This window comes from Heterocephalus glaber, unplaced genomic scaffold (genome assembly GCF_053883595.1).
Source record: "Heterocephalus glaber isolate CG9 unplaced genomic scaffold, H.glaber_assembly_v1.0 deba00001481, whole genome shotgun sequence".
NCBI lineage: Eukaryota > Metazoa > Chordata > Mammalia > Rodentia > Bathyergidae > Heterocephalus > Heterocephalus glaber.
In genome coordinates, this window is record NW_028258317.1 from 18,452,369 (window position 1) to 18,466,151 (window position 13,783).

The window sequence follows — 13,783 nt, forward strand, 5'->3', positions numbered from 1 at the left end:
GAACCTCTAGTTTTAATTTTTTGAGAAATCTCCACACTGATTTCCACAGTCGTTGCAGCAGTCTACACTCCCACCAACAGTGGAGACGGGTTCCTTTGATCCACCTATATTTTGCAGTTATACTAGAAACTTTCTAATGAACTATTTTTAAAAATGACATTTGGTTTGGTGTGGTAGCACATACCTCCCAGCTACTTGGGAGGCTAAGGTGGGAAGATCACAAGTTTGAGGCCAAATTGAGAAATTTCTTAAGACCCTGTCTGAAAATGAAAGAATGATGTGCTCAGTGATAGAGTGTATGCCCACTATACTCCAGGCCCAGAGTTTGATGCCCAGCCCTGCAAATAAAAGAAAAACAAAGCCTGCCATGCAAGCACAAGGTTCCAAGTTCAATCCCTGGTACCAAAAGAAAAGAAAGAAAAAGTCACAATTAAAAAATAAATAGGGGGCCGGGGATTTACGCCTGCTGCACAAGTGCAAGGACCCAAGTTTGATCCCCAGTACCTAAAAATAAATAAATAAATAAATAAATAGGAAGGATGTGGCGGCATATGCCAATAATCTCACCACAATGGGAGGCTGAGTCAATAGGATTGCAAAATTGAGCCCAGCCTGGGAAATTTAGTGACATAACACGACCCTTTCTCTGAAAAAGAGGAGCCTGGGATGTAGTTCTGTGCAAAGGGCCTGGGTTCAGTCCCTAGTATTGCACCCAAAAAAAAGGCCAGGCATGTTGTCACACACCTATAATCCCAGTGCTCTGGGAGGCTGAGGCAAGAGAATCACAAGTTTGAGCCCTGCCTGGGCAATTTAGATCTGCTCAAAATTTAAAAAGAGAGGGTTGTGAGGAGACTGGGCTTATATCTCAGGGTGAAGGCATTATGTTCAGTCCCCAGTACCACTTTAAATAAGTAGGGTTAGGGATATAGCTCAGTGTTAGAGAACTATTGTAGCATGTATAAGGCCTTAGGCTCTATCCCTAGTTGGCGGGGGGGGGGGGGGGGGGGGGGGAGGCAGCGGCATATGGTTATTCTGTTTAGTAAGAGAATTGGATTTATCCAAGAATTAGTGTTTATCTTGTTTTTAGAATATTTTACTGTTTTGTGAGGAAGAGGTTTAAGATATGGGAGTCCTAGAATTGCATGTTGATAAGTTCCTTCTTTTGGGGGACATGTGCTGAAGCATTTCTAGGTTGGAAATAATTGTAGCAGTACTTCATAAAGCCTAGGAATCCATGCAGAGTTAATTCACATTGTGAGGCTTTGGAGGAGGTGCAGGAGTAAGAATGAGGTTATAGGGGTGGGGATTTAGCCCAGTGGTGCTGCACGTTCCTCGAAAGCACAAGGTCCTGAGTTCGATCTCCGGTACCCAAAACAAAACCAGAATGAAGTTATGACTGTTATATGTGTTGGTACTAGGGTAGTTTTATTCTGCTCCTTTCTTGTCCCAATCTTTGGGAAGGCATTACTGTACTTGGATTAGCACAGGTGTGGACCCCAGGAATCTTGTTTAGTGTATTGCTTTGGAAGTCTTGGGTTACCCTCTATATATGAGAAAATTAATGGTCAAGAATTTTAGAGCCTGAGCAGCCCTCTCATGGGGTTAAAGATTCTTTAGAGGCTGAGGATGTAGCTCAGTGGTAGAGTGCTTGCCTAGCATGAGACCCTGGGTTTGATCCCAAGCACTGGGGAAATATATTGAAAAGACTTTAAGGCAATTGGGGTCAGGTGTGGTGGTGCATTCCTGTAAAACCAGCACTCAGGAGGCTGAGGCAGGAGGATCGCAGTGAGTTCAGGGTCAGCCTGGACTACATAGCAAGACCTTACCTCAAAAAACCCAAAAAAAGGACATTGATTTTTGGGGGTGGGTGGTTTCTTTGTTGTTTGGGACTTTGCCTCAAATTGCACCATATTTCACATACTTAGCTCCTGTTCTGTAGATGCCTAAAATGTTCACTCAACCCATCACATACTCCCAAATTTTGCAATAATCAGACATATGAATACATACACATAGATACACATTCTTGTCCATGAATTTAAAACATACACTCCTCTAGTTGATAACCAGTACAGAATTTGAAGTGATTTCAGTGATCTCTTTATTTCAGGTAAAGTCTGTTTGAGGCTTTTGACACTGGATAGTGAAAAGAAGAGCATATTGACCTGTACTTAAGGCTTTTTCCCCTAGCTGTGTCTTCGATAGGTATTACAGTCATAGAAATAAGGTTATTTTTCAAGCTTGTATATGAACAGTTTTCTATTGGAATAGGATCAGTAGTGGATCTGTTCAAGATGAGACGGTAAGGAGGTTGGGTATAGGTATTGTCAGAACACATGCTTAGCATGTTCAGGGTCCTTGCTTCAATTGCCAGCACCACCAAAAAAAATAAAAAGAGGCAGCAGTTGCTGGGTATGGTGGTGCATACCTGTAATCCTAATACTATGAGAAGCTGAGGCAGGAGGATCACAAGTTAGAGCCCAGCCAGGACAATTTAGCAACTTCCCAGGACCCTGTCTCTAAGTATATATATTTTTTTCTTTTTTCTTTTTTTTGGTACTGGGGATCAAACTTGGGTCCTTGCGCTTGGAGGCAGGCAGCAGAACCACTGAGCTAAATCCCTGGCCCTCAAAGCATATAAAAAGGAGCTAGGTGTACGGGTACATGCCTGTAAGCTCAGCATTCAGGAGGCTGAGGCAGGAGGATAGCCATGAGTTCAAGTCCAGCTTGAGCTACATAGTGAAACCAAAACCATTTATTTATATTTTTATATAAATAAATAAAAATAAGAAAGCCAGACCTAGCACCAGGTAGGGGATTGCTGCGATGACTATGAGTTTGAAGCCAGCCTGGGCTACATAGTTCAAGGATAGCCTGAAATACATAGACCCTGTCTCGAAACCAAAAGAAAGGGCTGGGAATGTATCTCAGTGGCACAGCACCTGCCTGGCAAGTGTGAGGCCCTGAATTCAATTCTTGGTACCAAAAAATCCCAAAAAACAACACCAAAAGAAAAAAATGTTTAAAAAGGGTTGGGGATATAGCTTAGTGCAAACCCAGCTTAGTACTGGGTTCTGTTCCCAGTACTGGGGAAAAAAATGAGAGGTTAGGCAAACACAAGTTTTTCCTAGATATGAGTATTCTTTTCCTGCCTGAACCATGAGGATGGAATTATTCATACTTTCTTTATATTCTGTTCTAGGCAATGAAAGAACCTGGCCCCAAATCGACAGGCTGTGTTCAGTCCAGTAAAACTGCATTTGGCTTCTTAAGCTGTTGGTTCCTTTGAATGGCTTCATTTGTGTTTGGGTGTGGGGGCCACCAGGCTTTTGTTAGGTGAAGGTGTTCCCATCAGTTCAGTATTTTTTTTTTTTGGTGGTATCGGGGATGGAACTCAGGATCTTGCACCTGCCACACAGACACAACGCCACTGAGCTATACCTCGGCCCTAGTTCAGTATTTTTTTTTTTTTTGGTACCAGGGATCAAACTTGGGACCTTGCACTTGTAAGGCAGGCGCTGGAACCACTGAGCTAAATCCTGAGCAAGTTCAGTATTTTTTGTTTTGTTTTTGCATAGTTGGAGTTTGAACTATGGTCCTCTAACATACTAGGCAAGTGTTCCATTACTGAGTCATATCCCCAGGCCAAGGCAGGTTTTTTGTTTGTTTGTTTGTTTGTTTTTAAATAGTACTGGAGAGACGCTACCACTGAGCTACATCATCCCTTGCCATTTTATTTTTTTTGAAACAGAATCTCACTAAGTTGCTAAGTTGCCAGGTTGGCTGCAAACTTGTAATCCTCTTGTGTCAGCCTCTCAAGTAGATGGGATATAGGCAAACACTACCACATGAAGTTGTAGGGCAGTTTTTTAACTGAGAGGAATTGGAGGAGTGTGTTTGTGTTTGATTGGCTAGAATATAGTGGGGCAGTTTTGTATCTGCATTTATTAAATCAGATTAAACAGTTACTGCATTTCTCCTCAGTACAACAAGACACTAGCCAGTGTGGGGTTATAGTAATATGAAATCAAGTCCCAGACAGACCCAGAAGATACAGAAAGATAATAGAGGCCCAACCTGTAGTCCACTGATCACAAGTTCCCTTTTTTTTCTTGGTGTTTTGAGACAAGTGTCTCTGTAGTCCAGGCTGGCCTCAAACTGATGGCAATCCCTCCCCCTCCTTGGCCTCCTGAGTGCCAGGATTACAGGCCTTTGGACTGAGCTACATCCCAGCTGTTTTGTTTTGAGACAGGGTCTTGCTAAATAAGTCAGTAAATTGCCCAGGCTAAGTTCATATTTGACATCCTCCTGCCTCAGCCTCCCAGAGTAATGGGATTACAGGTGTGTGCCACCATGCCTGGCTCTCATTCTCCTTTTATAGTTAGAAAAACAGACCAAAGGAAGAAAGTGATATGCCTATCTGAGATAGATGCAGTTCTCTTCCTCTTCCTTCTTTTCTCCCTCCCTCTCCTTCTCCTCCTCTTCCTCCTCCTCTTTTTTTGTATTACTGAGAATTGGGCCCAGGGCCTTGTACATTCTAGCCAAGCACTCTACCACTAAGCTGTATCCCCAGACTTTTTTTGTGTGTTTATTTTAGGACAGGGACTTGCTCATTTGTTTAGGCTGGCCTTGAACTTGCAATCTTCCTTCCTCAACCTCTTGAGTCGCCGGGATTATGCCTAACTCATAATTTATATTACACAAGTACTTTTCAGACTTTTTCAGTGAAATACCCCTAATCGGTAGAGGGCTAATGGCAGAGGTCTACTCAGGATATCTAGATCCAGTATGAAATTTCTTTGAAATTCCAAGAATATCTTAAATATTCTTGTGCATTTTGTACTATAGTATATAGCCATGATTTTTGTTTTAGTTGCTGTCAATAAAAAATGCACTTGTTTTTTGAAAATCCAAATGTTGGGCTCAGTGGTTCTGGCGCCTGCCTTGCAAGCAGAAGGCCCCGAGTTTGATCCCCAGTACCAAAAAAAAAAATCCAAATGCTGACATTGTACAGAAAAGTTTAACAAGTTTATTATAATTGTTATAAAGTTGAATTGCTGAAACTTGTTCACTGAAACTTTTTTTTGTTTTTTTTTTTTGGTACTGGGGATAGAACTCAGGTCCTTGCGCATGTGCAGCAGGCGGCAAAACCACTGAGCTAAATCCCTGGCCCACTGAAACTTTTTTGTTGTTGTTTTTGTTTTGTTTTATTTTGCGAGACAGGATCTCGCTGTGTAGTCCAGGCTGGCCTCAAACTCACAGTGATCCTCCTCCCTCAGCCTCCTGAATGCTGGGATTACAGGCATGTCCCACCATGCCTGGCTACACTGAAACATTTTGACTTATGTTAATGCTTTACATCCCTGCATTAATATTATGATTTTTTTTTTCCTGGTACTGGGGATTGAACTCAGGACCTTCTGTTTTCCAGGCAGGCATGGTACCGCTATCTAAATCCCTGGCCCCCCTGCATTAATATTAAAAAATTCACATGCACAGGAAAATGGAAAACCTGCCAATACCTGATTTCTATCCCCTATTTTCCATTTGCAGTGGTGTGTTTAGGTACCTTTTGACCCCATGAGGGGAAAATATCTTAACATTTAGAACTACCAATAACAGGAAGAAAAGAAAAAAATTTTTGAGAATGAAATGTTTCTCATCATAGTGGATTCTTAAGCGTGTTCCCCACATATATGGCCTGCCAGTTGGATGTCTTTTGGCATAACTATCACATGTTTGGGATGGATGCCTCACGTGCCTCCTGCAAAGCACTGATAGCTGCGCTGTGGAAGCACAGATCTGTTTTGAAGTCTTGAGCAGTTCCTTGCACCGATGCTGGAAAGGGAGTTTGCAAATCAGAAGTTCAGTGTTTAATTTCATAGAGTCCCACAGTTCCAGGCCTATAACAATGAGGTTTTTTTCATCCCTTCAGTAGAGGGTGCACTCTTACTAGAGGCTTTTGTAGGCAATTTTTTCTGGGGTGCTTTACTGCTAGTGGATTTGTAGGCAGTCTGCTTTGTATGGTCCATGGTATAAGGACCTCCTTACTTGCCCCTCTTTGGCTGGAGCTTGGTGAGCAAGAGGCAGTGCTGGTGTTAGCGTTAGAGAGCACTGGCCTATTCATGATTTGATTTTTTTTTGGGCGGGGGGTACAGGGGATTGAACTTGGGACTTTGTGCTTGCGAGGCAGGCAGTGGAACCACTGAGCTAAATCCCCGGCCCTATTCATGATTTTTTTTAAATGCACCTTTTTGTTGTTTTGATTCTTCTGTAGACAGATTCTTGCTGTTTTTTAAGTTAGTCTTGAATTCAAGATCCTCTTGTCTCAGCCTTTCCTGAGTAACTGGGATTACAGGCCTGTGTCACCACATGCACCTCGTGATTTTCTTAATAAAAAATTCTGTGTTGAAGAGTCTGAAGTGTAATTTAGTGGCATAGGCTTACCACTCAAAATGCTCAGTCATAATCTCACACACAAACACACACACACACAAAACCAAGTCTGTCAGGGTATGGAATTTTTCATTTCCTGATTATATGAAAGTTCCAGAAAGACGAGGTGCCTGTTGTGTAAAAAGCATGATACCACCAGGCACAGTGGTGAATGCCTAAAATGCCAGCTACTCAGGAGGCTGAGGCAAGAGGATCACAAGTTTCAGGCTGGACTAGGGATATAGTTCAATGATAGAGTGCCCCTGGGTCCAGTCCCCAGTATCTCAACAACAGCAGCAACAACCCCCCCCCCCCAAAAAAAACCCCACCCCATTACATTGTATATCTACATAGCTTACCTGGGATATGATGCATGGACACATACAAAGCTATATACAATGTCAGTAGCTCATTAGTAGTTCCAACTATGACTGCTCTTACGATGACGAAATCATTCACAGGTAGGGTACTCACAGTATTTCCTAGGGAAAAAATCAATTGATGAATAGGGAACCACGTGGTCCATCCTATAAGAGTTAGGAAAGTTCAAGGAATGTTAAAGGGCTAGAAATGGACCCTTTTGTTTGCTTTTGTTTTGAGGCAGGGTCTCATTCTGTAGTTCAGGCTGACCTTGAACTCACTATGTAGCCCAGCCTGGCCTTGAACTTGAGGCAGTCCTCCTGTCTGAGCCTCCCAAGTGCTGGGATCACCAGCATGCGTCACCACACCCAGTTCATGTCACAATTTAGTTTGCAGGGATTGGACCTACTTGATACAGGCCAGAAACTATAGGGAAAAAAACCCTCAGACTCAGTCACTGGAAGTTACATGGCAAGGGCTAAGCAAATTTCTCCTGGATAATTTTTTTTTTTCTTTTGGGTTATGTCTAGCCTTTGCTACTTAATAATCCTATTAATCACCTTTCTCATGAAGAACTGGAATTACATGCTTAGTAGCCTGGCGCCTTGTGAATTTAGGGTTTGTATCTGCAGTACCATAGCCTTGGTGAAACCTGGATTGCTGAGACCAGAGCTTTGCCAAGAGGTACTTCACAAGCCATCTACCTGGGGAAAATAATAAGACAGTCTAGTTGTTTAGTTTGAGTCCTGCTTTCTTTGGGCTCTTGTTCCCCCATTTCACCAAGGGCCAATTAGTTGAATGGCTTGCATATCACCAAAGGTATAAAAAAATTTCCATGAGATGGAGGCTGGGCTTGCATGGAGGAGGGTGGTGCATGCCTATAATTCCAGCACTCAAGAGACTGAGGCGGGAGGATTGCCATGAGTTTGAGGCCAGCCTTAACTACACAGTCAGACCGTGTCTCAGAAAACAAAACAAAAAAGTTCCATGAGGTAAGCATGACTTCTTTTACAAATATCTATATCTATCTGTCTATCTATTTATTTCTATACTGAGGATTGAACCCAGGACCTTTGCACTGAGCTGTATCTCCAGCCCTTATTTTTATTTTGATACAGGCTCTCACTGAGTTGTTAAATTACCCAGGTTGGACTTAAATTTACAATCCTCTTTCCTTAGTCCCCAGGATAAGCTGGGATTACAGGTATGTACCACTGCATCTGTTTTGCGTTTCATTTTTGGTGTGTATTTTCTGACCATTTTCTGTGGTGTTTCTTGGTCACGGCTCTGTCCTCTATTCCTTTTCACTTTCTCAATTTGGGATAGGGAATAAATTCTTCTGCTTTGATTTCATTTGTCTTTCCTGTGCCCAACTTTCAGCAGACTGTGACTCCCTACCTGGATCTTTACTGTCTGACTATATATAGTTTATCTTGATGTTTATGTGACCTGCTTGGATTTGCTTTTCTTCTCCATTAGTCTTTATTCTAAACTACTCTGAGTTTTTGTTTTTTGAGACAGGGCCTTGAACTCATGATGTACCCTGGGCTGACGTTGAACTTGGGAGAATCCTTCTGCCTCAGCCTCCTGAGTGCTGGGATTACAAGTGTGCCCAGCAAACCCTGAGTTTTAGAAACTTTGTGTGGTTCCCCTTTTAAGCTACCTTGGTCTTTGAGTACACCATTTACATGTGTCTACATATGCACCCAGATATGAGTGCAGAGATGTACCCACAAGTCTTAACATCTCTTTGAGCAACAGCCATTGCTGGCTTTTTCCTCTTTTGTCCTAATGTAAGCTACAGGGAGCCTCAGGCTTACCTTGCCAGTCTGCCAGTTTCTGGCAGAGATCCCAGTAGGTTAATGAGGAGTGGCCCCATTCTGGGGTGTGCCACAGGAGCTACATGAGGTCCCTGACCTCTTGTCACAGGACATGGAGAGTGACTATGTGGCAGTTCATCCACATCCCAGCACAGTACCTTCCCTTGAAGAAATGGGAAGACTGTCCTTTAAATGGCACTTGGTCATTCCTCTGCAAAAGTGAGAGTGCACATAAACTCTTGGTTACCTGAGCTCTCCACAGACCCATTGTTCTCTGTTTTTGCATGTCCTATATCAAATATTTTTCATACCAGACGTGGTGGTGCACATCTGTAATCCCAGCACTCTGGAAGGCTCATGGAGCAGGGTCACAAGTTCAAGCCCAGCCTGAACTTAGCAAGACCCTGTCTCAAAATAAAAAATTAAAGGGCTAGGGATGTAGTTTATTGCAAAGGCCCTGGGTGTAATCCACAGTGACACAAAGAGAAAGTTTTTTATCCAGTTTATCACAGACTTAAACCCAAGCATAGGACCGGGATTTAGCTCAGTGGTGTCGATGCCTGCCTCGAAAGCACAAGGTCCTGAGTTCAATCCCTGGTACCAAAAAGAACCCACCCTAGCATAATAATAGCAATCATATGGTAAAGCAACTCTACTATACCAAACCTTTATTTTGTTAGATCTCTTATAGCAACTGTGTAAGACAGATTATTTTTATTTTTGTAGTTCTGAGTTTTTCTATCCTAGGCAGATACTCTTCCACTGAGGTATACTGCTAGCCCATAAGACAGAGTTTGTTATCTAATTTTTTTTTTTTTTTGAGACAAGGTCTCTTATGTAGCTCAGGGTGGCCTTGAACTCTCTATGTAGCCCAGCCATTTTTTTGCATTTTTGAGACGAGGTCTCACTATGTAATTCTGGCTGTGTAGCCCAGGCTGGCCTCGAGCTCATGGCAATCCTCCTGCCTCAGCCTACTGAGCACTGGGATTTAGCTGTGTGCCACCACTCCCGGCAATACTCTCATAAGGTTTGTTTTGTTTGTTTTGGTACTGGGGATTAGAACTCGGGACCTTGCGCTTGCAAGGCAGGCAGCAGAACCACTGAGCTAAATCCCCAGCCCTCTTACTTTTTTTTATTAGGTATATTTCAGATAAACATAATATATAACACATCTTAGGAAATTTGCACCTGTACCCGATACCTCCACCTTCTTTTTTCCCATCCCCCCATGCCCCTTCCCCTCCCTATGTACAAAAGTTTCGTTTCCTTTTTTTTTTTGGTGCTGGGGATCGAACTCTGGTCCTTGTGCTTGTGCAGCAGGCGGCGAAACCACTGAGCTAAATACCTAGCCCGTTTGTTTCCATTTTTTTCTTCTATTTTCACTTTTTTTTTGTAGTCCTTTCCTTTCTCCCCCCTCCCTTGTTCCCCTTCCCATTTGAATACTTTCTTCCCATTTCCCAACATCCATTATACATTTTAGTCCTTATTTTCACTTTCAGTTTCTCACACTAGAGAAACAATACGGTATTTAAACATGTCAAATTCGTTACACTTAAGAGTAAGGTCTCAGGGCTGGGGATTTAGCTCAATGGCACCTGGCTCTCAAGCGTAAAGTCCTAAGTTCAATCCCTGGTGGGGGGGAGTATGGTCTCAGGGTCTATCCATTTAGCTATAAATGTCTTAAGATCATCCTTTTTGTCAGAGTAGTACTCCATTGTGTAACAAAACCACATCTTTATCCATTTGTCTGTTGATGGGCATTTGGGCTGTTTCCAAGATTTAGCTATTACAAACTGTGCTGCTATAAACATGAGTGTACATATATCACTGTAGTATGATGCTTTTAATTCTTTCGGGAAGATACCAAGAAGGGAGAATAGCTGGGTCAAATGGAACCTACAGTTTTAGTTTTTTGAGAAATCTGCACACTGATTTCCACAGTGGTTGCACTAGTCTACACTCCCACCCAAAAGAATTTGTTATTGATTGATTTCTTGATAATAGCCTTTCTTTCTGGAGTGAGATGGAATCTCAGAGTTGTTTTAATTTGCATCTCTAGAATGACCAGTGATGTTGAACATTTTTTCATATATTTATTTGCTGTTTCTACTTCTTTAACTGAGAGGTGTCTGTTCATTTCAGATGCCCATTTTTGGATTGGGTCTTTAGATTTATGGGATCTGGGTTTTTTTTTGTTTTTTTTTTTTAGTTCTTTATGTAGTCTAGATAGTTCTTTGTCAAGGAACATCTGGCAAAAAAATTTTTCCTACACTGTGGGTTGTCTCTTCACTCTGTTGGTGGTTTCTCTTGATGTGCAAAAGCTTTTTATTTTATTTTATTGTTTTTTTGAGACAGGGTCTTGCTATGTAGTTCAGGCTGACTTTGAACTCACTATGTAGCACAGGCTGGCCTCACGGCACTCCTCTTGCTTCAGCCTCCAGAGTGCTGGGATTATAGGTGTGCACCACCACGCCTGGCCCCAAACACGCTCCCCTCTGATTCTCCTCCCCCACCAGGGATTGAGCTCAGGACCTTGTGCATGGGAGGCAGACACGGCACCACTGAGCTAAATCCCCAGCTCCTAAAACCTTTTTATTAATAAGATGAGGTCCCAGTTGTTGATTCTTTGTAGTATTTCCCATGAGATTTGGGTTTTGTTCATGAAGTCTTTGCATACTCCTTATGTCCTCACATGTTCTACTTACTCTCTCTTCCAGCAAATTTAGTGTTTTTATTTTAATATTTAGGTCTTTGATGCATTTCTATTTTGGTACCAGGGATCGAACTCTGGACCTTGTGCTTGCAAAGCAGGTGGGGAACCACTGAGCTAAATGCCCGGCTTCACTCTATTGTGTTAGATACAAATTCCCCTAGGTTATTGAACAGTTGTTTCAGCCATCAAATTTTTATTACAAGGTCAATACAGTGGTTTCAAGATGATAGTGTTAAGTCTTTAATTGCATCTTTTTTGTTTGTTTTGTTGTTGTTGTTTTTGGTACCAGGGATTGAACTGGGGTCCTTGTGCTTTCGAGGCAGCCTGTGGAACCATACATTGAGTCTTATCACAGTGCCCTGTATGTTACAGAACAGAATTTCTGTAGATCAGTGCTCAAATATCAGTGTGCCTAGGAAACTTCAGTGTGCTGAAGCTAGATTTCAATTTAGTAGATCTGAGGCAGCTTGAGATTCTGTATTTCTTACAAAGTTCCTCTCTTTCTCTCTCTCTCTCTGAAATGAGGTCTTACTATATTGCCTAGGCTGGCCCTAACACCATAGGGTCAAGTGACCCTCTCACCTCAGCTTCCTAAGTAGTAGCTGGGACCACTGGCATGTGTCACTGCAACCAGATTCATGGTTTTTTTTGTTTGTTTGTTTTTGGTACTGGGGATCGAACTTGGGACCTTTCACTTGTGAGGCAGGCGGCGGAACCACTGAGCTAAATCCCCGGCCCCCTGGGTTTTTTTTTTTTTTTTTTGAGCAAGGGTCTTGATTAGTATTTGTTAAACTTAAGATATCATCAGATACTTCTGGAGATCCCCCCTCCCCCGTACCAGGATTCAACTCAGGACCTTGCGCTTGGCAGGCAGGTGCAGCACCACTAAGCTAAATCCTCAGCACAATATCTGGAGATTCTTTAAAAAAAAAAAAAAGTAGGGGCTGGGAATTTAGCTTAGTGGTTTCACCACCTGCCACGCAAGCGCAAGGACCTGAGTTCGATCACTGGTACGAACCCCCCCCCCCCAAAAAAAAGTATACACACACACACATACTTATATATTTGTTCACTATATAGCCCAGGCTGGCCTTGAACTTAAAGGGCTTATCCTGCCTCAGCCTCGTGAGTGCTGGGATTACAGACATGTGCCGCCATGCCTGGCTTAAACTCAGATTTTTTTTTTTTGGTACCAGGGATCGAACTCGGGACCTTGTGCTTTCCAGGCAGGTGGTGGAACCACTGAGCTAAATCCCCAGCCCAACTCAGAAAATTTTTTTTTTTTTCCCCCGTACCGGGGATCGAACTCAGGTCCTTGCGCTTGTGTAGCAGGCGACAAAACCACTGAGCTAAATCCCTGACCCCAATAGTTATGTTCTTTTGGGTGGTGATGGATATTAAACCCAGGGTCTCACACATACTAAGCAAGTGCTCTACCGCTGAGCTACACCCCACCCCACTACCAAATGAACAAATGAGGGAAGGTTGAACCACTGAATCACATGAAGAGTTTAACAATAGACTTGGGAATGCTCTTTCTCTAAGACTGATCTTTTCCATAAAATAATCTGTGGGTTGAATCCTGGAAAGGAAAAGGAATTAGGTTGGTAAAGAGGTGGAAGAGAACATTTTAGGTAGAGGAACAACATGAGCAAAGGCAGGAAGGCATAGAACAGAATGGTGATAGATATTTTCTGGAATCTTTTCAGAAAACCTAGGCATGTTTAATAGTGGCTGTGAGGTGTTCTGGGAATTGTATTTTGTGTACAAGTTTTTGTGCACGTGAGGAATAAATATAAAATATGCCCATGCTGATGAAAAACTTTGTTGGTTTGGCTCTTTGTGTCCATAGCCTATTACAAGGCCTGCTTGAAGCTTTCTGTGCCTCTCAGGGAGAATTTAGTAACTTGTAATCTGTATGCATGTATGATGGTAGTCATATCTCTTCACATTATGTTTACTTATTTTCATGTTTCATTTTACTAATAGCCCTGACTATGCCTTTACTAATTCCCAGGATATAGCATGTGTAGTAGACTTTAAATGTTTGGAGGACTGGAGGTATAGCTCTGTGGTACAGCACTTGCCTAACATACATGAGTCCCTGAGTTCATCCCCAGCACTGCAGAAAATTTTTTAAAAAGGGAAAAGAAATGTTTGATAAACAAATGATATTTATACCCAGCATCATCCACATTAAATAGAAACTACTGTTCAGCTTCTGTATCCTTTTCTGTTACAGCTATTTGTAGTGGATGTTGAGACAAGCCAGATCACCAAGATCCCCATTCTGAAGGACCGGGAGCCTGGAGGTGTGAACCAGCAGGGCTGTGGCATCCATGCTATTGAGCTGAATCCCTCTAGAACACTGTTAGCCACAGGAGGAGACAACCCCAACAGTCTTGCCATCTATCGACTGCCTACACTAGATCCTGTGTGTGTGGGAGATGTAAGT

The 13,783-nt window shown here is 42.5% G+C and overlaps 1 protein-coding gene across 1 annotated transcript in view; it reads left to right on the plus strand.

Annotated features, from left to right (window-relative positions):
- Nucleotides 1-13,783, plus strand: part of Dcaf12 (DDB1 and CUL4 associated factor 12) — a 39,603-nt gene that overhangs the window by 7,109 nt on the left and 18,711 nt on the right. The window contains exon 3 of the mRNA XM_004838411.4: nucleotides 13,571-13,777. Within this exon, the coding sequence (XP_004838468.1) occupies nucleotides 13,571-13,777 (207 nt within the window). The remainder of the gene's footprint in view (nucleotides 1-13,570; nucleotides 13,778-13,783) is intronic.